Source organism: Opisthocomus hoazin, chromosome 9 (genome assembly GCF_030867145.1).
Source record: "Opisthocomus hoazin isolate bOpiHoa1 chromosome 9, bOpiHoa1.hap1, whole genome shotgun sequence".
Lineage (NCBI taxonomy): Eukaryota > Metazoa > Chordata > Aves > Opisthocomiformes > Opisthocomidae > Opisthocomus > Opisthocomus hoazin.
In genome coordinates, this window is record NC_134422.1 from 30,886,035 (window position 1) to 30,912,734 (window position 26,700).

General features: G+C 45.5%; 1 protein-coding gene across 3 annotated transcripts in view; it reads right to left on the reverse strand.

Annotated features, from left to right (window-relative positions):
- Positions 1-26,700, reverse strand: part of PLEKHM3 (pleckstrin homology domain containing M3) — a 91,489-nt gene that overhangs the window by 58,856 nt on the left and 5,933 nt on the right. For 2 of the 3 annotated variants that reach the window (XM_075431161.1, XM_075431163.1), the window contains exons 2-3: positions 22,196-23,054; positions 10,611-11,546 (exon numbers count right to left, since the gene is read on the reverse strand). In XM_075431161.1, coding sequence (XP_075287276.1) covers positions 10,611-11,546; positions 22,196-22,799 — 1,540 coding nt within the window. In that variant the 5' untranslated portion in view covers positions 22,800-23,054. Of the gene's footprint in view, positions 1-10,610; positions 11,547-22,195; positions 23,055-23,847; positions 23,982-26,700 lie in introns of those variants that run through there. The other variant, XM_075431162.1, reaches the window with a different exon arrangement.

The following is a 26,700-nucleotide window of genomic DNA, read 5'->3' on the forward strand; positions in this document are numbered from 1 at the left end:
TTCAAAGTGATGTAGTGTGACAAACATATTTCTGTGGCATAGACCACTTATGCTACTTTGTTTTTTTAAGATGGAAAAAAATAGAGCAAGAGTGAGAGAGAAAGAAGAGGAGGAAGGAATACCTTGTGGCTTAATGCCCTTGGAAATCCTGCACCTGGACACTCAGGTACATAAATTTGCCATCATGTTTACCAGAAGCAAAGCTAGTACTGATTCCTGGCTTTAAACTCTTGAGCATCCCTCCCAGCAAGACAGCCAGATGTAGCTGACTACCTCAGAGACTGATAACACTACTCAATAAATAAAGGGACAATTTCATGTTTGCAGAGAAAACACTTACTTGCCTATAGCCAGAGAAAGCACCTTCCACAGGACTAGGGAAAAAAAGCAGCACAACTTTCAGCAAGCCTCTCTCACCTATTCCTAGTGCTCACACAGAATATTATCCACGTAACAGCTGTACAAAGGGCTGGCAAACCCTGAGCCTAGAGCAAGGAAAATACGGTGATGTTTACTATTACCCCAAATCCTCCCTACCTAAAGGATGTTATAGAGCAAGCTACAGAGGGAAGAAGTGTATCTGTAGGTATACTGCTAGCAAAGTGCGGGAAGGAGTAATCCCAAACCTTTCATCACAGAAAATATAACAAAACAGCCTTGGAATCAAGCAAAGAAAATAGATGTTAGAAAAAATAGAGCAAGAAAGTGCTTCTGGGCATAGATGAACCTCTCTCAACAACATGTCCATGAGCAGAGCAGGAGTATCATCACCAAGAGGCTCATCTCCAAGTGCTAAGACTCTGGGAAGAAAGAAGTACAGGAAGATGAGGTTAAAAAGTTACATGTCTCTCTCCTTGACTTAAGGTAGTGGTGAGGATAGTATGAAGGAGGAATCCAAGACACTTGAACACAATGCCTCTTCTGCAAAGCATGGAAAACACCATTTCTGCCACTCTCAGGGTGTTGAACACTTACAGTCACGGAAGACACACACAACTATTCTTTTTATACAGATACCTTTTTCTTTAATCTTTTAGCAGGAAAAGATTGGAGTAGCTCCACAGTTAAACAGAGAAAGTGGAAGACTGAACTAGAATTAAGTACACAACTGTTTTCCTTACTCAATAAAGTTCCTTGCTCAGTATCAGGAAAACGCAACTCCCTCATGATTGTGTACCATAATCAAATCTGTGACAGATTATCTTGGAAGCTAATTCATTTAGAAACAACATACAATATGAAGAAATGAAAATGACCCATGGACTTCAAAAGGAGTTCAGCTTGATAAAGCCAAAAAGCAGACTAAGTAGAAGGAGCACAGCAAGAAGCGTTCAGAGTGTTAGATCAAGACATACAACAGAAACAGAATGTGAGAACTACTTCAGTTGCTGGCCTTGTGTTTCTGTGCATCTATTCCAACTCACTCCACCACAGGAAAGCTCAAACTCACGAGGAAGACACGCTAACAACCCAGCTCACTTCTCCCCCAGGTCTACCCAGGCTTGAATTTGCATTACACTTTGTCCCTTTCCCAGCATTACTTTTTTTCCAAAGCAATTCTCTTTCTAAAGAAATAGTCAGAACCTCATAAACTTCCAAGCAAAGTCTGACGCTTTACTCACCTACTTTTTTGCAAGCTTCTTACGTACTTAAAAAAAAGAAAACCAACAAAATCTTAACAGATTAAAGGCAGAAAATTTTCCCTGCTTAAGCCATGTGGGTTTAACCCTATCCAGTTATAATTTAAGCAACAAATAAATCCCATATTATTTATGTTAGCAATGTATAAATCCCACTTTAATTATAATCCAGATCAGCTTCTCCAGAAAGAAGGAAGTGTTCACCAGTTCCCAACTCCCAGACTAATTTTTTTTTAAACAGACTTCAAAGGATGGAGCAACCATTCTGAGTCAATGGAAACCTTGACTATTAGCTGGAGCTCAAGACTAAGCCCTGAATTAACAGCCTTCCCATCTTCTTTAGCATCATTTGAAGATACAATGCATAGCCCTGTATTTCCTGTCTTGCACAATCCAGCTCAGCTAACTCAGCCTACCTGGTCTAGGCTTGCTGGTTACAGGCTCTAGCCGGAGCTGGGGAGACAGGCCACTCCAGAGAGTGACCCATCCTACTAGTGATGTCTCACAGCCACACTGCCACAGAGTATCTCAACAAAGCAGATGAGATTAATCATCTCCTAGGCACCCAAGCCTTCTTCCAGTCAGTGAAGATCGGACTAGCATACACATCCAATATTTAGACTGTTAGGGGTAGGCAAAGTAAACAACACCCTTTATGTCAGTCATGCTGAGCAGATAGACCTGTGACCCTCTCCAAGAAGATGAGCTATCAAGAAAAAAAAAAAATTACTGGTGGAAACAAGCAAAGTGATAGCACATCTACGTGCATAAGCAACATTCTGCACATTTATATTATACTTATCCTTTGTAGAAGATAGCATACAAGCATGCTGCAGGTTACACAGCTAAATTCTGCCTTCCCAATAAAACTAATAGTAGTTAAGCCTGCAAATGTAACACTGAAATAACACAAATGTTAAAGTGTATGCTTGCACTTTGCTAATGTAAGTCAAGAACAACATTTCGTCAATAAATCAGGACCAAAAAATACTAGCTGTGTGTCAAATGGCTGCAACAAAACTACACTTTTGGAAACTAGCTTTCTATTTGCTTGGATTTCCCTACTTGAATTTCACCGGAATATAGGTTCTTTAATGTCAGCTGCTGAGGAGGGCCGAGATGCCATTCCTCCCAGAGAACTTGCTCCAAAGGAATTACAAACAGCTATGAAGACACGCTTCACACACTGTTACAGTTTATGAATCCTTTAATGCATGGACAGTTTACATTCTCCTAGTGCATCCTTTCTCCCCATTCCCAGGACAACACTGCCAAGGAAGAATATCATACACCTCAAGCTAATACGCTATTCTTTCCCCCACACCCTTATAGGATTGCTCTCTGCAATATCTGGCGCTTCGCTGAGACTCTGAAGCGCTGCCTAACAGAAGGGCATGGGATCTCCCATGGAGTGACTTACTGGCAGGATTCAATAATTCACCAGCTCTTCAGTCAGGGATGGGAACCGAACACGCACTCTGGGCCAGCTCTTAAAGTCTGCCAGCTGGGAGTAAGTAGATAATTTGAGTATAACTAATAATGGTATTCCCATTCCTACAGCTGTTTACGCTCATGCTTGGTTTCATACGCTGAAAAGGTAGACAAGAGAATAGAGCAAAGAGCGGGCCAGCCATTTGTGTGATCAGAGCAAATGCTGGTGCCGGCGTCCTCAGCTGTGGCCAGGTCATTTAGCAAAAAGAGTCTCTACTTCATTCAATTTTCATTTCTGCTCTGCAGTTTGTTGGAAGACCACTTACCCCTGCACTGCTCACTCATTTACTTACACTGAAGGCTACCCAGATTGCTAAGTTTCACTTATTTGATACAGCAGCTATTAACACACCTAGAAATAATCAGCTCTGTTTCTACTCGAATATATAGCTGGTTTTGTACCCTCTCTTAACATGAGGAACAACTGTGCAGTATGTGTGGTTATATATTTTTTGCCAATGCTATTTTGCTGAATTTCTTCTTAGTTGCACATCACTATCACAACACTTCCTTGGGCATATGCATTATGCAGATTTACACAGCACAGGGATGTATCAGAGTCTATTGACGTTGCAGAAGCCCAGACTCGGAACCTGAAACCTTCCCACCAGTTGGCCTGTGGTTTGTTCTGTAACTTCTTTTACACTCCCCCTGATCTGATGCACGTGTAATAGTTTTGCCAATAATACACTGCTTTGGCATGTGATAGAAGTGGGGGAGCCCTGACAACACACACATAAACGCCCTAGGTTTGTGGTAGCAGACCTAAAGCAGCCATTGCCTTCTGTATTTGTGCCTCAAGGCTGCACAGCTGCATGGATGCTCTGATACCGAGCAAATGGCCAGTGCACATTGCATCTTTTTTCCAGGGCAGCATTAAGAGCTCCCTATGATGCCAGCTGCTGCGAAACCTCTAAGATTCCCACATCTTTACTACCTCTTCTCCTCTGTCAAATTTTGTTAAAACAGTCAGGTAGATTCAGTTCTTATGGGGCAGGAGTAAAACTGTGAGCAAACAGCATTGTAACATAAGCTTTGTTTTCCTAGGAAACTAAATTAACAGTCATGTCCCAAATCAGCTCAGGGACCTGGTATAAACTGCAATTGCAGAAGAAATGTTGTGCAGATATATCCTGCTTGTGCCTTTCTGTGAAGTCAAGGACTTTATTAGCAAAAGCTGGCTTGACTGATTTAAAAGATGCTAGCCCAACAAATTAGGCTGTCTCTTGTAACACAATTCACGAGGAACCTCTAGGTTCTCCAAAGAAGAGCGAGTCAGTGTGTGTGCACCAAAATATTCATCACTGAAAACCTGCAGAGTTGTTCACAGAGGCAGTTTAGAGTGATGGGGTCATCTATCCCCATACAGACAGCACAGGTGCCCTTCAGACCTGCCTGGAGTAATATGTAGATTTATCAGCCAAGACATCTTTATCAGCTGTTCTGCCTGCAGGGTTGAGGCAAAGAAGTCAGTAAAACACCAGCTGAGGATTGCAAAGTGCACAACAGGGTGCAGGACAGGCACCGAACTGGTCAAGTACTCATCTAAACTGCCACTGCCCTTCTGGCCAGCAGCAGGCCAGTTCCAAACCAAATCCTATGAAGGGGAAAAATCTCACTCTGCAAAGGTGCCAGCCAGATCCCAGGAAGGTGAAGGACCTAACTTATACCAGCTTAGCTAATAGTTTTCACTGCCATTTCCCCTAGTCAAGCCATCTTAAAACTGGATTGAAGAGCTCACTCATCTTACCGCTGAAGATTAAATAGCTTCTGTCATCATAACTGATCACTGATAACAGGTTTAATCAAACCAAGCAAGTAAAAGAGATACCATGCAGTATCTTCTGGTCTTTCCCCAATCAAGAGCTGTCACATGGCAAAGCACTGTGGACCAGCAACCTTGTGTTTTGAAACATGTTGGCCCAGTGCAAATTAAGTAGTCCTTGCTACGCAAATTCAAGTCACCTTTGTCTGGAAACCTTCCCCCCACTCCTCCCAACAAGTCAGTGGCCTTGTTTAGACACAGCGTATTTTCCAAATACCAATTTAGACATGGACAACGTATTCTCTGCTTAGCTGGTTTTGCCTAGCAAAGAACAAGAGTTTAGAAATACCACTGCTGGCAGTGGAAGTTTTACTTTTTAATCAACAGAAACAGGGCCTGAAAGTCACATACAAGACTGGAAGACTGTGGTCTAAAGTGAAGATGCTTAAACAATGAAACCTTTACAGTGCAGAACACATTCTCAGGTGATTTTACAGAGTCTTAAATACAGGGAAGGCAAAAAGCTGTCAAAGTCTTGGAACAAAGCAATCAATTAAAATGAAACCAAGCACAAAATACACATAGCTCTTAGAAAGCACAATCCTAAAAGTCCTGGACACTCGAGAACACAGTTGTTATTTGGGACTAAAAATGTGACAAGAGTGCTGACCTTCCAAAGGACCTTTCAGTATTTTACTATTGTGCTACGTTTGCTAAGACTTGTCCCCTAGTATTTTTATTTCTGTGACATGCTACAAAATAGATGCTGGGTGTGACAACAGCTCACAAAGTATTTGCTAAATTCAAGGAAGGAGCACCCATGCTTTTCAACTATCTCGATTTGAGAAGTTTCAACTATATGGCTTTCTGAGAAGTTGAACAAAGTCAACATCGCACCTGGCTAATTTTTTTCTTTTTTTTTTTTTTTTTAAATCACATTTGCCAGTTTGCAAGCTATTAGGAAATTACTTTCGGGGGGGGGGGGGGGGTGTGTGTGGAGGGAATTTAGTTTTACTGCAGTAGGGGCTGGTTTCAGACCAGTGGGGTGAGCTAGAGCAGAGGCTGCATGAGCTGGGCATGTTGCACCACACTGTCTCCCATTTACACACATGATCACAGCACTAGAGGCAGAACGACTCCTTGAAAGCCAACAACTTTCCACCTGCTGCTCAACTTGACAGGGCTGCAAGCTCAGGAAATAGCCCATTTACTAACCTTGGCTTCTCTGCACCTAGTATTCAGCTCAGCCAGCCAAGTCAGTGGAGCCACAACAGCAGTTTTTACCCTTCTGGCAAGTGAGGAGACATGGAGAAAGCAGGGAGGAAAAGACAGAAGGCACCCTAGAGGAGGAGCAAGGAAAGCCACAGAGCCAAATATAAGGGTGTAGAGCACATTTCGCAGAAGGCACAAACTCCCACATCCATTTGGACTTGCTGTCTAAGCAAGAGTTCCTGGCAGACACTCTGACTTCTCTGAAAAAAAAAAAAATGTTTGTTTTAATAAAAGACAGGGAGAGAAAAAATAAAAGGTGAAAAGGAAGAGAGATATCAAAAGAACAGTAGCTACTCAAAAACAGGAGGCAAGGGCAGAGGCTGTTTGTCTTCTCCATCTATGGAAATGTGAAGGCACATGCCAAGGGAATAGCAACAGAGAACGGCAGCTGAGGACATTTGCTCCTTACAGACCTCCAGAAGAGTTCCTCCAGCAGAAACACCTGCCTTTCCCCAGGAGCCCATAGACAGTCCAACAGGGAGACAGGACAGCCACTGGAGTACTCGCAAGCAGCTACCGCTGTCTGCAAGTTGCCACACTTACCAAACATGTTTTGAGGGAAGCCACCTCATCCCAAATTTGTCACATGAACAGTTTGGGGATTTCTCTTGAATCCAGGTGAAATAAAGACATAAAAAATAATACACACACCCCGCCCCCCTCTCCCCAGACAGATCATCCTAACATGATGCACGTCTCTCATTTCCTACATATTAAAGAACAAACCGTAAAACCTGGTATTTACCAGCTTGGACTTGCAACCAACTTTCACTTCATATCCGTCTGAAGATAACGGGTAGGTCCCTCCAAAGGCTCACCCATGCAGATCAACGCTCAGAAATGTCACTCTTGCTCAGAGCCCCAAACACTTCCCATGGGAACACTGCCATACCCCAGCAACAGGGCAAGATCAAGCATGCAGTTATATGAACATGCAACGGACAGAGGAGGCTGCCATTCCAGTGCCAGCAGTTTCTAATTAACCTCACGTTCCAAAATCTGTTGGTGTGCCAAGGCAAAAATACAAATAATGTCAGCAAGGTAAAAGTGTTTATAAAAAGCATGCCCCTCCACTGTTAATCAGTGGCCTATTTGTTTATTTTTGGAAATTATCAGAAATAATGCCCTGCCTGCCACAGTAAGACAAAGAGTTGGAAATGTGGCGAAAGGCTTTTGTATCTGCTGATCAAGCAAAAGAAAACTTTTCTCAAGCTGCCCTTCTGACTCCAGTGTATCAACAGTTTGTCCCCCCTGCCCCAAGACTACATCAGACACCACTGCCCTGGCTTATATCATGAGTTGAAAAGCGCTAGTCAGTCAGACTCCAAGATAAACTTGTCAATAGCGAGGCACAGACATTCACATTCTTCCCTACCTGCTTGTGAGTGTCAGCTGTTTGTCTGGGAGCAGTTCCTTGAAAAGCATTTGCTGAGGGAGAAAAGGAAAGGGGGATGCAGAGGGCATTTCAAACAGGAAAAAAAAAAGGAGAGGGGAACACCACGAAGACTGCAAAGAGAAAATGAAAAAAAAAAAAAAAAAATCCCCTGTCCCCATCAGGTCCTCCCAACAACCTTCTTTATCAGAGGTTCATTGTCAATCAATTAGCCAAGGCAGCAGGGGTCTGCAGGAAGGGGGGCAGCTCGAGAGACAATGGTCTGCCCTGTTGTATTACTATTTAATCACTTTTCCTAAATAAATAAAGCAGCCCTGAGGTGCTGTCATGTCAAGGGAATTTATAACAAAAAAACCCTTCATTTTTCATTGGTCATTACTTTTCCTTCCCTCCCACCCCTGTAGGACTAGAGAGGGTTATTACTGTAGCCTTAAGTTCCATCTTTGTGTTGCCTGCCTTTGATTCCCACTCGGACCTTGCCACTTTCTGGCACTAATTTGTCAGGCCGAACAAAGGAGGGATTTGTACCTCCTGTAAGGTCTCAATTAGGAAAGGCTTCTGCTGTATTATGTGCCATTGGGACAGGACACAAAGACGGTAATTACAGGAATTTGCACTAAATGGCTGAAGAATTCACAGCAAAACTTTTCTTCCTCCCCCCTCCTCATCCTTTTCCAAGCTTACTCCTCCCAGCAGCCCTGGGGAAAACCGCTCTCAATGCCTGCAAGCTGTAATTACCAACAGCAGGCCCCTCAGGTTAAACAGCAGCCCGCCCCGGGGAAGGCGGCGAACTGCCCGCACGGAGCAAGGCACCACGAGAGGGTCTCGGCTTGCTGGTGTCTCTCCGCAGTCCCCTCAGCACAAACTTCTCTGACCCAGACGAGCTTCCCCAGTTTCTCCCAGTTACAGTTACAATTATTGGTCTCTTTGCACTGTGGTAAGAGCTGCAAGTGCCAGACGGCTTCTCACCGAGCAGCTCTAGGGGTCTCCGGCAGCCGGCTAAGGGTCCGCTCCGACAGTCTCTGCTGTGCGTCCCCTCCCTCCGGCACCGGGACTCCCAGCGGCCGGGCCTCACGGACCCTCCACGACTCACACTGCCCTGCACAAGACCGTTTGTTCAGTTCTGGAGACTTAAAGGGAGACCCCAGGAGCACTGCAAATGCCTCACCTTTATCAGGAAAAGGCTCATACAACTCTGACACAGTCAGAGCGCCTTGATTCTGTCGGAATACAGGAGTGAGCGCAGATGAATCATCCCATGCTTGGGAGAGGAAATCCACCCTTTTCTACAGAAAAGTCTGCTCCCATACTACATAACGCAAGACTAAAAACCTATTTCACATTGGCGACATGCATTTTGTTGCCACCCCAGGACCTGATCCTATTTTTCAGGAGGTCATTGCAAATGCTCCCTTGAAACTCTCCTGGACCTCAGTCAGAGAATAAAGCAAAATTACAAAATTTTCCGCTACTGAGACGCGAATTAAAAGAAATGAGGAGAAAAGAATGAAGCTTTAATGTCGTCTCAGACATTATCTTCAAATGAGGCTGTTAATCCTGCTGTCTTCTGGAGTTTCACAAGGCTGTCTGCTGGGTAACGCACTCGGCTGGATCCATCTTGGGGACCTTACTTCACCCACTCCCAGGAGTCTCCCTGCAGTTTTCACTCTCACAACCACCCTTAAAGGTAAGACACGACTGTTTTCTAACAGTGTTCAGGCAATCAGAGTCATCACAGGACCCAGGCACCTTCAGTTTCAGCAGTAGTTTGGCACATAAACACTCCCAGAAAAAAATGACACGAGGTCAAACACAGAGTTTGTGTGATTTGCCAAGAGCAGACCTGAATTCAGGCAGAAGCCCAAATATTGTGACCAAACCATCAACTGCAGTGAGTCCACCTTCACGATGCTCCAGCTACCAGGTGGATGCCATGCACTGTGCAGAGGTGAGCAGGAACACCTCCTGTGGGCAATTACCAGAGAGGGGCGAACTCAGCTGCACCCACAGCCAGTTCTGAGGGCAACCCAGTATTTCTGGGGCTCAGGCCTCCGCTGGAAGGGATTCAAGCCAGCCAGCAGGTCCTGGGCCCACACAGACCCTGCAGAGCCACGTGTGGTTCCAGAGCAACAGGAGACCTCCACATCAGAGTCCTACTGCAGAGCAGAGCGGGGAGGATGCAGGACCCTCACAGCTCCCATAACAAAAGAGAAAAACCCTCCAGATAAGCTGTTTCTGATACAGCTGACAATTTCTAAGTGAGCGTAACTAAAGCCAGCCAGAGAGTATACTCTAGGCACAAGTTACCCAAACTTGCTCCACAAAGATGGCCTTGCTGAAGTAAAAGGACAATGAACTACATTCACATGGGTCCTCTCTATTTTCACTTCATTCCCAAACTGGATAAAATCATCATCTTGCCTAGGACTAGAGTCAGCAGTCAAATGAACTGAAATTTACAAGTAGATGCAGAGGCTTAAGGTCATGTTTTCACCCCCGCCTCAAGGGAATAACCAAGCAGACGCGCTCGTGCCTGAACCTCAGTGCTAGAACACACGTCGCCAAGTGACAGTGTTTCAGGGAAGCATATATGCTTTGAGGAGTCTCCTCAGAAGGCCCAGAGCTGCAACTGAGTTTGAAAACCGACTTAGAGGAGACACAATAAAACAAAACAAAAGCACCTGAAGTTCAAAAGTTGCACTGTATCCAGAATTCAAATCCTTTTGATTCTGGATCACCTTTCCAGCGTTCTGAATCAAGAAAACAGCTCAGTCATCCTGTAAGGCAGGCCTGGCCCATGTAGTGCTGTATGCGCAGGATCTAACGTTTCAGCACTGCTCATCAAATGCAGGTGAATCCCTGAATATCCCGCAGGCTTTTCTCCACATTTTACAGACAGCAAGGAAAGGTTAACATGCCAAAGTGTCTATGGCCATAGTGAGAGGCAGAGAATGGCTGTGTGCTACTAAAACACATACATGCTCTTCCAAATGATTTTCTTTTCCTGCAGAAGGGGCGTGGGTGCAGATGCTGCAGCCTGGTTGCTTACCTGCACACTTGAAGCTCTGAACTGTGAGCCCTCTCTCTAGAGACAGAGTGGTCAGGATGCTCAGGAAGCTCGTGGTCACAGACTGGCGCTTGCTCTTTCTAAGATTGTTTCCAAATGGCCGATCTCCAGGTTTGTTCCTAAGCGTGACCTGTGGGTTCTGAGTTAAACTTCTAGTAGCATTGGCTGCTGCTCTCAGTGCCTCCATCCACTCTCGGGCCCTCTGACGGGTCTCTGCACGCAGGCGGAGGACATCTTGAGGAAAAATGACCTGAAAGCAAGAGTCACAGCCATCCTGAGTATCTGTCTGGACCGAGAGGCACACATCGACATTGTAGCTCAGCAGAGGATCTTCATCAAGCCTACCCGGTTGGAATGCCATGAGATAATACCTGTTCAAGACAAAAGTAAATGCCTTCCAGTTATTCTGGACAGTTAACCTATAAAGAGTCCCTGATTTGAGAATATTTTGGTACTCCTTAGTGTTTTCAGTCAAATTCATGGATAGGAAGAGCTCCATAGGCTTCTCTAACAATCCATTGGTTTGAGAAAGGTCACTGTTATTTTCAGGCTTTGGCACATTCTCCAGTTTCTCCTGCTGTCTTGTGAAAGCAGGTACAGAAGCACGCACCGCTTCCCAGAGTTTCTGTCCCCAGTCCAAAGCCTCCCATGAAGACTCCGCCTTCAGCTGTAGCTGCGAGTTGTCTGATAGGACAGCATCCACCACCTTGGTTGCAATGCAACCAGTAACAGTGATCCTTTGAAAATATATGAGTGGATACACGGCAGGAAGAGTCTGGTTTCCACTGCTGTCCAAGCAATACAGGTACAGTTTGTACGGGGAGAGCTCAGCGTAACAGGTTTGCCAGTAGCTGTCATTGTCTCTTCTAATTTCTAAGTGTCCCTTCTTCAGAATATTTGGGAACGCTGGCTTGTGTTCTGGAGGAAATAAAATGAGAATGTTACTATTAATTCTTTTCAAATAATCGTTTCAAATTGCTACATCATTCTGGCTTATACATCTCTCCTACCCACACATGATATGTCTGGAGGACAAGATCACAGAAATAGCCTTCACCCAACAGGTTATAATTATCAAACATAAGCACTGACTCTACATTTGAGCCAACAAGAATACAGCACTTTCTTACCCAGAGGTAACAAAACACTTTACTAAAATAGATTTTGACAGTGAGAAACACATACAGACTAGAACAACACCTTCCCCTCCTGACCCCCCCTCTTTCTCAGGTTCAACTTCATGCTCTCATACACAGCCCCCTGCCTCCCCCTGTCCCAGGCAGCACAGGGGGAAGAGGAATGGGGGGTTGTGGCCAGCTCCTCCTTCCCCCTCACAATTTTACCCTGCTCCAGCTTGGGTCCTCTCCCACGCTGCAGTCCTTCAGGATAAACCTGCTCCTGCATGAGCTCTCCACGGCCACAGTTCCTTCAGGAAACCTCCGCCTTCCCAGAACAGGGTCCCACATGTGGCTGCAGGGATATACCTGCTCCACCATGGTCTTCCCAGGGGCTGCAGGCAATCCGTGTCCCTGCGCCTGCAGGGCCATCTCCTCCTCTGGCCCTGGGCTGCTCCTCACGCTTTTCCCCTCACTCCTCACACCACCGCGCAGTGCTTTGCCCGTTCCAAAACGCGCTGTGCTGCAGAGACCCCACCCGTGGCAGAGGGGCACAGCTGTGCCCCGCCACAGGGCCGACGGAACCATTCGGAACCAGCCGGAATCGCCTGGCACCTGGCCTTACCCAGGACACGGCGAATGGAAAACCGTGCCCAGCAGCTTCTTACCACGTCTCAGCACGACCCGCAGGTAAGACATTTTGCACCGCTCTGTTTACTCGTGAGGAGCTTTGCTCATTTATGAGAGCCAGGTCCCGGACCAGCAGACCTGACCAGAAATGAGAAGCAAGAGGCTGCCCAGACTCAGACACAGATATCTAAGGGCCTCAGCACTCCAGGTGCTTCAGAGCAGACCCCTTCACAAACCTCGGCCCAAGCTGAAGTCGGGGGGAATTCTATTCATCCCCAGAAAGCCAGCCACACACAAGTCACTCCAGGCACCAAAGCAACACAAATTGAAAAGGAATTATCTAATGCATTTCTGAGTTTTAACAAAGGCTTCTGCGCAAAATTTGTTCCAATCTGATCTGCACCACTTGAGCCACCAATACACACAAATGTCGTATTTTCACCTTGGGCTGGACTTGTGGCTGTATGCAATTTTTCTTGCTCCCTGTATAAATTCAGTGGCATTCACTGTTACGCTCTAACACCAATTTAGCACTTGGCACCCCAAAACAACCCCCAGACCTGAGGAACAAATTCTTGCTCCCATTTGACTTCTACTCCACCTTTCCAGTAAGGGTATCTGCGATGGGTCTTGCCTTACAAACAGCGGCAGAGTTAACAGACACAAGCGAAGAAGCTTCTGCCTCCAGCTGTCCAATTTCCTTAGAGACTGCTATTCCAAACGCAGGAGCAAGGCAGCCACCTGGGAACAGCTCCTCATCCACTGCCCAGCACAATTAGGTCAAAACAAAACCAGCAACAATTGACCTTAACACACAGCGTTACGAACCGCAGCAATACAGGAGCTGTTTCACTCATGGCTTCTGCCCTCGGGCTGACAACCTTTGAAAGAGGGATAGGGTAGACAGCTAGAGGCACAAAATATTTTCAGCATCTCAGCCTAACTAGTTACCACTCGTGTTAACAGGCCACCCTCTAACAAGTTTTAGACATGATCACCTCTGAGTATACCCGGGATGTCTTCCATGCAGAATTAAGAGAACAGAAGCAGCTGGGCTTGACGAAGCTTGGAAACAAAGATCCAAACATGAGGCTGTATACAAGTTACTGCATCCCCACGTGTACTGGGCTTCCCAGCTAATACAGCCAGGTTTGCTGCCCAAGCTGCTCTCACCACCGCTGGCTAATGGGTGAGTCTGTCTATCCAGGGGCACCAGGAGAGTCAGGGAGTATGAGTATTTGAGGGACTTGGTAACTGTCCAAGGGGCTTCTGACACCAAATGGTGAGAAAGCAGAACTTTGGCTTTAACTACAGTCTAATGAGATGCTGCTGTCCTTGGCTGAAAGCATTGCTGTAGTTGGTCGTGAGAGTTTTGTGCATGGGCAGGAGGACAATTCAGGACAGCAACAGCATAAAAGCTTTGGCCAGCTCTTCAGTGAAGGCCAACTTTAGGGATTCATAAGGATTAAGTAGACAAGTTTCAGTTAAACTTAATGAACATACATTGATCTACTTAACATGAGTATGCAAACCTCACGGGGCTTAAAAAAATGGGGGAAGGATGCTGCCTCCCACCCATACTCACAAAAAGGATGTGCTTCAGAAAGGATGCGCTGCAGTTTTGCCTTGCCAGCTCAGCCTCAGCTTCCCCACATACTCAGGACGGAGCCTGCATTTAACACCACTTTCAAAGCACTCTACACTTTACCTACAGATTTCCTGCACATATGACTAAAATCATAACAACAATTAAAGACATTGCTACTTTGGCACTAGGTCTGAAAAGGTGGAAAATAAATCAATATAACTAGACCTTGCAGGCAAATAAGCTAGTCAAGAGTATTTCAGCTGAATATGAAAACTGAAAGCCTAATCTAAAACTCTAAAAATGGTAGGAAAAAAGCACACTTTCATCGCCCAAATGGACAGACACACGCACGCACACACACTGAAGGAGAAACAATTTTGTTCACCGTACATCTCTGGCCCTGACATTCATTAGTATTTCTGCACTAACTCAAAAGCCATTAATTTCTCTGAAACCCACACTAATCCCTTTGTAGTGCAGATAATGGGCAGCCATTCTAGAGTCATCTTCCCTTTCTATTAATCCAATCAGGGAGGCAGCGCTTCTGCAGCTCCAACTGCAATCTCTCTCGCTTCTATCAAGTACAGATGACAGTACAAGCTTCTCCATAATACGAAAACTCGTAACCTTCCCCCAGCCATCCCTCCTTCATCTGCACACAGGTTTGCTCGTCTTTTGTCGAGTTAGAGAAAGGCTATCTCTCCTTGCCTTTCACAGAGGCACCCCCCTCTCTCTCCTTTGCCCCACTCCTTCCCTTCAAGCTCCCATGAATCGGCTCCACTGGCTCTCGCTCTAACTGGGACAGAACCAGCAGTCAGCTTGATTAAAAATCCAATACCTCGAATTGTTTAGGCCAGGGCTATAGATGTCACCAGAGACAGGTCGAATCCATATGCTACACATACACCTTACAACCCTCTGCTCCTTTAACTACTCGATGTGCAGTGTGCCAGATAATACATTTCCACTCAAGAGAAAATGCTGCCACCTCTCCATCCACCTTCCAAACCGAAACAGCACCTTTTTTCCTGCCTACAGAGACAGGGAGAATAAACTGCAGAAGAGTAAAAAAAGGGAAATAATCACAGTAAATGGCCCATGCCTGAGCCATTTGGAGTTATAATTTCGAGGAAAAAGAAGGAAAAAGGCAGAGAGAAACAAAGAGAGACTCAGCAGCTGGGGACAGGGCAATATTAGCAACTGTCCTCTCCTCTGGGAACACCCACTCATCCCAGCTAGGAACCCTGCACCGAGCACACAACTACCCGTCTCCACATTTGGGGGCAGTTGGTGCAACCAGCACTGTTGGAGAGTGAGCCTAAATGTTGTCTCAGCATGTCCAGAAGATATATGCTCTTCAACAACTGACTGTACTTGTGTCCCAGTTGGCATGGCAGGAAAATTTGCCCTGTTTTCCACCACTGAAGCTTTTCTGATGACAGTAATACCAAGTAACTTGGAAAAGAGCAGAAGCAGAGACGTCTAGTTTCTGAGGGATTTGTCTCTTGAGGTGGCAACTCCACTTGACTCTCTTCACACTTAGTAAGAAATCTGGCATCTTCTCCCAGTGTCACCTCTTTTCAAGAGACCACTACAGCAATGGGACTCATAACTAGGTAGCAGTTTGCATTAATTCATATAAAGAAAGAGCATCTCTCCCCAGCAGATGGACCTTCATTCTTTTTCATCTTCTTTAGGCTCAGGGAAAACAAAACTTGCTTTGAAGAAGTTGAACTTGCAAACTCTTAATATTAGATTTGTGCATTGCTAGTGAGGTTGGCTTAGCTGTTCACCAAAAGTACGCTCCTCATTGAATGCACTGCCTAAACAGAAGGATGAAGAACCTGAAAAAATTATTATTTATGTCTTTCCCTTCAGGTGTGGCATTGTATAAGAAACATATGAGAAACTCTGCTGAAGTCTATAGTATCTCAGCTGCCCAGCCACTCAACCCAATCCTTTTTCCTCCTCTGCAGCAAATCAAACACTGGTACAGTGTTTGCTGAGCAGACCACTTGTGCATACTGACATGGTGCCTGGGCCAAGGGGGCAGTGGAGAAGGAGGTTGGATTCAGTCAAAGTGCAAGACCAACCCAGAACAGGACTCAACTCTGACAGAAACAGAAGAATAACAAGTTGAAAGAGATGGTTATGTACTACCAGCCAGGAGATGCATAAAACAGCAGCACTAGCAAACAAAGTAAGAATATCAAACGAAGATTGATTTATTGATTTTTTCACTCAATTCACCTTTAAAAAGAATGAAGAAAGGGTATAAAAAGACTGCCAAAGCTACAAAACCAGGGTCAGTTCACATTAGGAGAGTTAGCTGACACCGCTAAGAGAATGATAGCAACTAGCCCGAAAATTCAGTTATGAAAGTCATCACAGCTTCACTGGAAACAATCAGCACTGCCCCAGGAGATGAAAACTCTGTTCATCAGCTTTATGGAGTGCCGTAACTCCAGAGCAAAAATCTTCATAAAGAATAACCCTCCTAACCAGAACAGCTTCACAACCAAACTCATCAGTGCTGTTTACTGTAATCCTCCTGCAACGTGAATTTATACACTGTATGTAAGCCTCTCCCATCACCTCCCACTGCACTCCCCTCTCCATCACTCTGCACCCTCCCACAGCAAGGGAGTGGAGCAGGTCACTTGTCCCTCTACTCCACGCAGCTGCCCAGCCTAGCCCCCTTCGCTGCTGCTGCTCTCTACCAGCCTCCCATGGCCATTCCAGCTCCAGGTGTGCCGAAGTCCAAGCAGCAACGAGGAGTGAGCCTGCAGGGAACAAGTGCTGCACTCCCCAAACTAGCCAGGGGGTTTAGAGGGCAAGTATCATCCAGCAGATGAGTTGAAGTCAGGTGATCCAAATTGTACTCCCATTTGATCTTGGGCAAAGCTTCTCACCCCTCTGTACCCATTCACCCTCCCCATGCTCACTGTGTGGCGTATTTAACCTGTAATCTCCTGGGAGAATGGGCTATCACTTGCTAGATGCACTGGCACTTATGGATCCCCGCAGTGCAGGGCATCTAACTCACACTAGATTTTAAATAACATTTTTGCCTCCTTAAATCTTGAAAGGCTCCAAATCTCTGCAGGACAGCTACCATTTTCCTGAGTACCTTTTAATGCTGAAAATAAACTGGCCTCAGGGGGTGCATCAATTCTCCAAGTGGCTTGATACCTCTGGGATTTTTTCTAAGTGGTTTAAGGCTAAGAGAAAGGTGCAGAAGTGTTGTTTCCACACATCTGCCTCTTGGATGACAGCACCATTACCTTCTGCACAACACCATGTTCTGCCATCCCAGCGATTAAGAGCCTATTGGTCCGCCCTGCCTGTGTAGCTTCTACATACCTCAAGACAAAAGACAACGCTACCAGGGGCGTTTTTGAAAAATCACAAATGGCAATCAGGCTTCAGAAACCTCCTTGGCAGATGGGTCACACATCCCCTTTGCAGCTAGTTGCCTTTGCAGCTCCTCCCTGAGCAGGACAACAACAGGGGCAACTGATGGCACTCCTGTCTGCTGCTCTGTGACCCACCACCACAAATGTGCACAGCACACTGATATGTACCACTAAATGCTGCAGGAGCTAACATCACAGACACAGAGCTAGTACCGGCCACCACTACTACTGCCCAAGATGAAGACATCCGGCAAATAAAGAAAACACCCTGACATAAAGTCTGCATGGTTACAAGAGAAAGCAGTACTGCAAAATGACTCCTCAGAAGTCAAGGATCATCCCCAGTCCTCAACCTGAATCAGCAGTGTGCTGCTCATGAACTGATTTAGATGTCCTACCTCTACAAAAACACACCAGAAAAGTATGCAATATGTACAAGAGCTATATGAAGAGGGGCCCAAGCCTCTCTTGAAACATCCCCTGCACAAACTCTGCGTACAAGATCATACCTTCAAAGTGTCCCAAGTGATGGGTAGGCTCCCAGTGAGACACAAAAAATCGGGGGGGCGGGGTGGAGGTTTTTTTTGTAAACCAGTCAGTCAAAAAAAGGAGGTGAAATCCTGGCCTCAATCAGACACAGTAGAATTTGGGCCTGTTGGCCAGTTTTAAGGCAGCCACCTTTCCCTGATATGTCTATTTTGCCATGGCACAGTGCTGCAAACACCCCATAAGCTCAGCTTCCTGACAGAGCACACTGCCAAAATGAATGGGGCTGGCCGAGTACCTCCATAGCTGCTTGTTGGAGAAGGGCACAAGGTTCCAGCCTTCTGCAGTAAGGACAGCTTGTCAGCGTGCAGGTGCTCGGCACATGACAGCTCTGGAGTTCCCAAAGCTCACAGGCATGGCAGGCAAACAAATCAGCTACCTGGGAAAAGTACTCAGCAGCCACCCGCTCAGGAGTGGCTGTGTTTGAATGAAAACATCCACACGATGATCAAAGACAACTGCTCACACATTGTGTTTCAATGATTTAAGCAAGCTTTCACTGGATACTACAGCAGCAGCATTCTCCCTTTGTTTGCCAGGCCACATGTCCAGAAATACAAAAAGCCTTGCCTTGAATTTGCTTACAGCTTCCATCTTTGCTAGCCCCACTTACTGCTTGACACTGCTGCGTAGCAGTGTTCATTTCTAACATGCTAGCTGTTTTGCCAGCAGGCCTAAGGAGATACTGCCCCAAAAGGCACAGCTTCTTTTCAGATCCTTTTCTTTCGCAGCACATGGAAAAGATCCAGTTTAATTTTATTTGTATTACAAAAAAGCAAGCAGCAGGAACAGATAAGCTCATAGTAATAAATATACTATGAAGATAAGGCAAAAAAAATTGCATAGAGTTAATCTACGCAACAACTCATCCAGCCTCGGAGGCCTGGGAGACCTCTGCAGGCTCCAGAGGGAAGTCCCTTACCACAGCGAGGACTGGCAGGAGTGGCTGAAGTTGCTCTCAGTATCTCGTATGCATTCGTTTAATCTGTATTAAAGGCCTGAAAATGAATGTCTCCATAGGCTGCGGCCAATACAAACTCTTCAACCACTGCATCAACTTTTAGCCAACCTTAAAATACATTTTTCAGTCTTTTGTGAAAAATAATTACCAGTCCCAGATACCCATACCTGCAACACCTACTTTCTTGCTCTTCCCTATTCAGCTCAGATCACAGTAGCAGCAAACTCTATGGCATGCTCTCTTGTAAACACACAGGGAAGAAATACCATGGCTACCTTCTAAAACCTGCACAGAAGCTGAACAGAGCAGGTTAAGGAAACAGGTTAATAGAGTGCATTTTCAGAGCACAGAAGTTCTTCTTCGAAGAAGGTATCCCTGCCTTCAAATATCCCATGCAGAACGGCTCTTGGAGGGCACACAGCAAGCACTGAAAAATGCTTTGCACCTTTGCAAAAAGCCATAGAAAAAGTGTGGGCTGAGCGACTTAGAGGTGCTGACTGCTGCTGGGGTACAGGTGAGTACTGGGAGAGGTTCTTCAGCCACTCTTACTAATCCATTTCCTTCCCTTGCTCTGTTACCTCTGAGATCTCAGAACCTGCTGTTCTGTAAAAAGTCATTTTGAAGAGACCTACACTTCTGCCAGCACTGAGCACAGCAATGGGACTTGTTACTGGTACCACAGAGAAATTATGGAACAGATGGGCTATAAGGTACCTGGCACTACTGCAGATTATATAAAACAAAGAGTTTTCTCTGTGGAAATCTGTCAATTTCTGTTTTTCTTAATAGTGCTAATATTGCTACACTTCACAAAACTACTTTACAGATGCAAGGTCTTCACAGTTATAAGTTGCAACAACAAACCGTTTAACATGGAAATGATAAAAAGTATATCACACTCTAACACAGCTTGTTCCCTTTCTGTATGGAGAAAAACTTCAGTGGATTAACTGCACTTAAACAGTCTAATTGGCTGCTGAGGGCCTGGGAAGAATGCAGCTGAACTCCACTGCTACTACCAAAGCAGCACACACCTTGGGTACAGACTGTGATGGGGTGAGTGAACCCTGGACACAGCCAAGTTTAAGGAATTCCACGGTTAGGTCCACCTGTACACAGAATGCGTTTCTTGTCTTTTCTCTTCCTCTCATGGATGTATCACGGAAGGTTTTCTATCAAGCTGTTCTAGACACTGGTTTGAAGTCCTGCGATAGATTTGACTCTGGGTACAGCAAGGCCCTTTTAGGGCTTCCAGAGGGTTGGTGCATCTCCCTGGGGTCTGTCATCTCTAACCAAAGCGGACTGGAAGAGCTGAAGTGGGTGCCAGGGTCAAAGAAGGAGAACACTGCAGATAGCCCAGCTTCTGAAAGCACAGAGACTCCCACCCAGGAGAGGGGAGCGACTGCAGTACGCGGTCCCTGACTTCAGTCAGAAGCAATAGAGTCCCAGCATTGCAGTTCCTAACAAATTTCTTTGTTTGCCAGAAGGGGAAGAAAAATCTACATCATTGCTCCCGTTTTGCTTCCTTTTATGAGCAGCTGTATCACGCTGTGTAAGGGGAGAGGGGAATGCAATTTGCTCCACTCCAGACAGAGGTGCAATGCATTAAGGTGCACCCCAACATACCTCTTGCAGCTGCCTGAGCCCTGGACTGACAGAGGGAGATCGGTTCAGCCTCAGACTCTGCTACCCAGCACCAGCTGGACTGGTGGCTTGCTTCTTGCAAGTTGGGAATCCAGCGGCAGTTTGAAATGACTCTCACTGAACAGGTCTTTAAATACAGAACGGCTTAGGTACTTCTTGTTATAAACAATGTAAGTAACAGAACCCCTTTATCTGAGGGCTGCGTAGGGAAATTGAGCCAAAAACATTAAGCTTAAAATACTATTGGGGACATGTATTGACCTTTAATGGATAGATTTTAATGGTGTTTCTGTGGGCATACAAAGGTGTTACATGTTAAGTTAAACCCACAAGATGCCCAGGATACAGCCAACAAAACCTGAGAGCTCTGTCTCCAGGCTTTTGGGTGCGTTCCAGTTCTGCATCCCTTCTACGGGAAGGACACAGAACAGAGACAGCACTCTACAGGAAGCAATATATCTCCCTAAATAAAAATAACAGCAGGTACCTTTGCTTTTGTCAACCAAGAGCACCCTTCTTTGGGATACAGCAACTATGTGACAATATAACACACTAACCTACAAGTTTGTGTATGTACATACATATACCTACGTATTGATTCTGTGTGTGTGATTACATATATTTTTATATGCACATATCCATAAACACAAAAATCTAGGCACCTGCTTTTCATGCTTCAAAAGAGCTGACTTATCTTGAAAATCTAACTCAAAAGGCTTGTTTTAAGCCTAAACAGGCTACCTATTCATAACTGGTGTCATTCCACCACATGCACACACGCACGCTTTCACAAACCTTTGATTTTTAAATTCCTTTGTTAAGTCCTGCTTTATTTAGATTATAAGATCTTTGTGGCACTAGCTGCTTTTCTTTACCATAAGTACCCAGTCCACTTCTGGCATCTACAAAATAAATCATGGAGGTGGAGACACTGGGTTAGTGTTTCCAAAGTCCTGAACACAACCTCTTCCAGTGCAGTGCCTCAGAATGGAAAAGGAAAAAGTATCACCTGCTGAAACATCACTTCATACGGCTCACTGGAGATGCCTCCCTCAATCTGATAACAAGACTTCCTCTACCCCAAACAAAGCTGGCAGAGATGCCTTAATATTGACAAGCACAGATTGCATGCTTGAGTTTTTGTTAATTGTTTATGGACTGAACAGCCAGCATTTCTTAAAGAAATAGAGCAGAGATCTCAGGCCTCACAGTAAAGCTTTGTATGCCCTCTTTTTAACAGCCGCTCTTTAACTTCTGTGAAAACTGTCTTTGTTTGGATTTGACATTCTCCCAATAGCTTTAGCATTCAAAGTTTGTTTAGTTTGCAAAAATCAGGTAAAAAATGATTAGAAATACATAAGAAATAAATTTTTTTTTCCTGAATGAAATTAAACAAAATAGAAGCAAAAAGTAAAACAAGCTTAGTTTTTTAAACCATGAAAGCAACGGAAGCCAAGACTGGTTTAAAAACTGATCCTTAGGCACACAAACAGAACTACACCAAAGACAGCAGAGCCGTGATGATTACTATCCTAAGAACTACCGAACAGTTGCTTTTTGGGCATTTTGTTCATTTTTTTAAACATGCGTTCCTCTTTCAAGATAAATATGAAAAACAAATAGGAAAGTCCTCATATGAACAGAAACAATAGAACACCAGCATATACCTGTGTTTCCCTGGATGTCCTCTCCCTTGGTTAACGCCAGGTAAGACAGCAGAGCGCAGTTATTGTCCTGACCAGACGCACGTGGCTGCTGCAGGGAGGTGCCCGTGAAGACAACTCCCCAGTTCACATGGCTGATATCGGAGCGTGACCTGTTGTGTCCTGGCTTGAACGTTGAGGCTTCCTCATTCTGCACCAGGATGTCATTCACTGAGCGAGGCCGGTCTCTCCTCCGCTGGCAGATATTGAAGATGTTAAAAGCTGCGGTCTCCCCTTCCCCTGCCCAAGCTCGGGTGTCAGCAGCTGTCCCCCTCTGCACCATGCGCTGGTCTTTGGCAGGGAAAGTTGTCTGAGCTTTGGTTTCCAAGACGCCATTTTTGCAGTGATCCCAGATGAGGCTACTTTTGGCTAAGGAGGCAGCGTTCCTCAGATTCCTGCTCTCTGCTATCTGATCAAATACCTCATGCCCAACCAGTTCAGGGACCTCCTGTACACCGTACACCTCTGAGGGCTGCACAGTCTTTTCAAGCTTAGTATCAAAACTATTGAAAAAGTCTTCAGTCACTTCCAAGGCAGGGCTAATGTCATCAACTTCAAGAGCCTCCATATCCTGTGCTGCCAGTGTGCCCGAGGCGTCGTGATGTGTTGAGATACCACATCAACATCCAGAGAAAGAGCTGCTTCACAGCTGTCCTTGGCACACCATTAACTTAGAGGTGGTGGAGCAAATACATTCACCAGCAACAGTCCTTAGTAGTAGAAAGGAACCGAATCAACCCGTCTTCAGGTGGGAGACTTAACATCCACTGACGAAGTGGGCTACAGACCCTCTACGAAATAAGCTCATAGTGATGGAGAGTACCTATAAAGCAAAGCAAAGTAAAGCATCACACCAGTAAGGGCCTTTTCCCAGACAAGTATGTTTAATTGCATCACTCCTTTCACAGTCAGTCCCCTTAATTCTACCTTCTTCTTCCTCTGGCACCAACATTACTGTGTATGAAGAATCCCTTTGGTGTTTCTGCTGTTCACTGTGTGTGAACTCTGGGTATTATCACTTCTTGAACTGGAACCTGCAGAGAGCAGGATGGGACACCAGATAAAGGGGAACCAAAGTGATGCCATTTATTAACCAAGCTTCAGAAAGCTGCGCTGAGAGGCGGTACTGACTAACATCACAAATGCAGCCACCTAGGGAATGCTTAGTATAGGTTCCCATGCAGCTGTACGAAAAAGCTGAGAAATGAAGGGTTAGTAAAATAGGCCAACCAGCCTCAAACAGGTTGCCTTTTTCTTCCGGATTGCTTGTGCTCCCAATTTTAGGAAACCAACATGAGTTTTACAGCAGCTACTTTGCCTACTTGTCTGCATAAACAGTACTGTAATATTTGCCTAAAAAATCAATGCTATTAAGCTGCTGCAGAGTGCTGCACAGAGAGTTTCTCTCTAGAATATCACTGGGAACCTAAGTGAAACCATGTGGCAACCCTAGCCCCAGACAGACAATGCACCCTACCAGCAAAACAAAACGTACCATATCCTGCACCATCACAAATCTGCAGATCTTTACTTCCCAGCTGTTGACCCACTGGGCAAAACGTAAGCATAGCGGAGGGCTTTAGGGCTAGAACTATTGAAGAGCTGTATTGACCCACCTGAGCTCACGCCTGTGAGGAGGAAGGAAGGGGAGTTTCTGTTCCCTGTGGTGCGGTAAGGGGGTGTCTCATTACCGACTTTTGTCGCACCAAGCTTGCTGCCTTCTAACCTCTCCCTCTTGAAGCTCCATCCACAGTGCTGCCATGGCTGAGGCAAGTGCACGGTAGGTATGTTTAAGCTGGGGAAATCAGTCAAAAGTTCTTGGGATCCGGAGACTGGGCATTTGTGCTAGCGGGAGAAAGCGTTCACAGCTACTATGAGAAATCACAGTACCTAGAGCCTGTACATGCAGAACAGCCCCAAGTCAGAGATCTACATCCCAGTTTTGACCACATCAGCTCAAGTCCTAGAAGCAGCAAAACTGCATTAGCTCAGAGCTCTGCCTACATTAATACACCCTTAACAGAGCTAATTAGCCTAGGCAGGGCTGATAATTAGCAGCTCATTAGCTTGTAAATGCTACTGAAGAGCTACCAGGACCCACGAAGATTTACACTTAGCAGGAAAAAACACCTATTAAACAGCATCAAACACAGATAATACTTCTATTTAAGGTTCTTTTTTTAATCCAGAACAGTCCATTTGCCTAACTTCTATTACCAAAGTCGTTTAAATAGGCTCCCTTTCCTACAGCAAGTCAGAAGGAGGAAGGAGGCCAGCAGCCCCTCAAGGGGCACAGAATCCTGTAGCACAAACCAACCTCCCCCACAGTCACCCACTGGCTTCCTGCCATCCCTGCTTCAGTTGTGGCCAGCCATGACACAGTTGTGTTCCAAAGCAGCAGCTCACCCTCCCTCCTAACAGATCAGCAGTTCAGACCATGATCTCTGCAAACACACTCCAAGTAAATAACTTTCAAAAGCCATCAATCACATACATAACACTGGAAACTTCAGGCCTTTACACTGCAATCTTTCTCCCCTCACCTCTTTGCAAGGATTCACTTCACTAGCCTCAATAGTGAATCAGGACTAGGATCAGCTTCAGAAAGTAAACGTAGAGTAAGACACTGAAGGTAGAGACAGAACCGCAATCAGAGGGCTGAATAAAACAGATATGGAGTGGTTTCAAATCAGAATAGTATGGGAACAGGCTCTTTGCAAAGCTGTGCAACTGTGTCAGTTGACGGCAGTGGGAAATAAAGTCATCCTGGGTATATCTGCACTATCAGCTTAATGCAGTGTGGAGTTCACTCTTGAAGCTCATTCCTGCCAGCAACCTGCGAACAGTGTCCTGTTCCCCGATATCTTAGAGCTTGGGAGCTCCAGGAACGGGCTAAGGGCCATGATGTGGTGCAACCTGTCCACCTACTCTACATCCTCCTACGGCAGGTCTTTAAAACAAGAATGACATTTTGAAGCTCCAAAACCGCAACAGGCATTCACTTCAACAACACCTGCACTAACGTAATCATATGCAACAGGGAAAGCTACAGGCTGGCCCATTCAAAGATGCTGATTCACAGGGGTCCGCAGAGAATACAGCCTTGCTCTCACCCAAGGGACCGGAGCAGCAGTCACTCCAGAAGGGCTTGTGACATGGTGCTGAAGCATTTCAGTGGTAGCAGATACAATGTTGCTCTGTTCTTTATTTTAGTAAAATAGTAAAGGTGGAAAGCAAGGGGAAAAAATTGACACTTACATTTAACAGGTTCATTTTTAAATGCTGGAGGCTTCATGTGGCTGCACGTTTCTCTGGATCCTGTGAAATTGGAGCTATCCAGTGTCATTCAGCTAAGTGTGCTGATGCCAAACTACAGACTGACCTCATATCCAGTAAGATGATGAATCACAAGGTCATGAGAAGATGACAGGTCCCTGCATCACATAGTTCACAAATTGCAGCATTCATACCTTCCAAACTAGTCTGTTTGCCCTGCTCAATAAAGATGTGCAAGGTGACCTCAATGGTGGCAGGCTGATCCCTTGCTACACCACCAAGAACCTCCTTAGATCAAAGAAAGAGTCGTGCCAGTAATTCCCACTAGCACTGGGATTCTGCAATCATATATCCTCCATAAACACAATGTGACATTTTCTGACAGTGGCACTCAACAAAAATTTAATTCAGATTTCTGCATGGATTTGGTGCCAAACGAAAGTAGACTTTGATCTGGCAGTAAACAGCTCCATCAGAATCTCCTCCAGGAGGGAAAGCAGTGGAAATCACTTCCTTCACATGAAGGGGAGAAAAGGCAAACAATAGCGTAGGATGAACTCCTTTTAAATTACTATAAAATGTATTGCCTTATGTATTGTTTCTTGGAAACATCTGAAATTTTCCAAAGACATTCAGCCGAAGGCAGCGAACATGAGAGGAAGAGAGAAGCACCAGCCCAAACTATCAAAGGCTGGCAAAGCTACAGGCAACTGTAAGCAGAAACCTAACAGCTCACCTAAGCCCCTGGGAACTAGCCTTACTGGAAAAAAAGGTGAAGGAACATGGTGCACTGTATTTGGCAAAAACTGCTGGACGCAAGCATTGCAGCAGCTGAAAAACGTGCTTTTCTGTATGTCTGTCTAGCACAGATACAGTTTTCATCCACGAACATGCAGCAGTCAGACAATTAATGTGCTCTCAAAACATGAGTAAAGTCTTTACTATCACAAGTTCATAGTGGCCACATTACTCACATGACTGAGGTAAACCGCAAGGATTGCTGGTCATGCCACGCGCGACACAGAAGTTCAGTTTAGTCCAGATTGCTTCCCCTACAGAAGCCACAAGGACTTAACCTAGGTGACAGCACAGCCTGACAGCAGAGAAAAACCATGGACGACAGATGCCAAGGAATGTGCACCGGAAGAGATCACTTAACTTCCTAATGTGCTTTTCTGGATCCCCACAGGCCA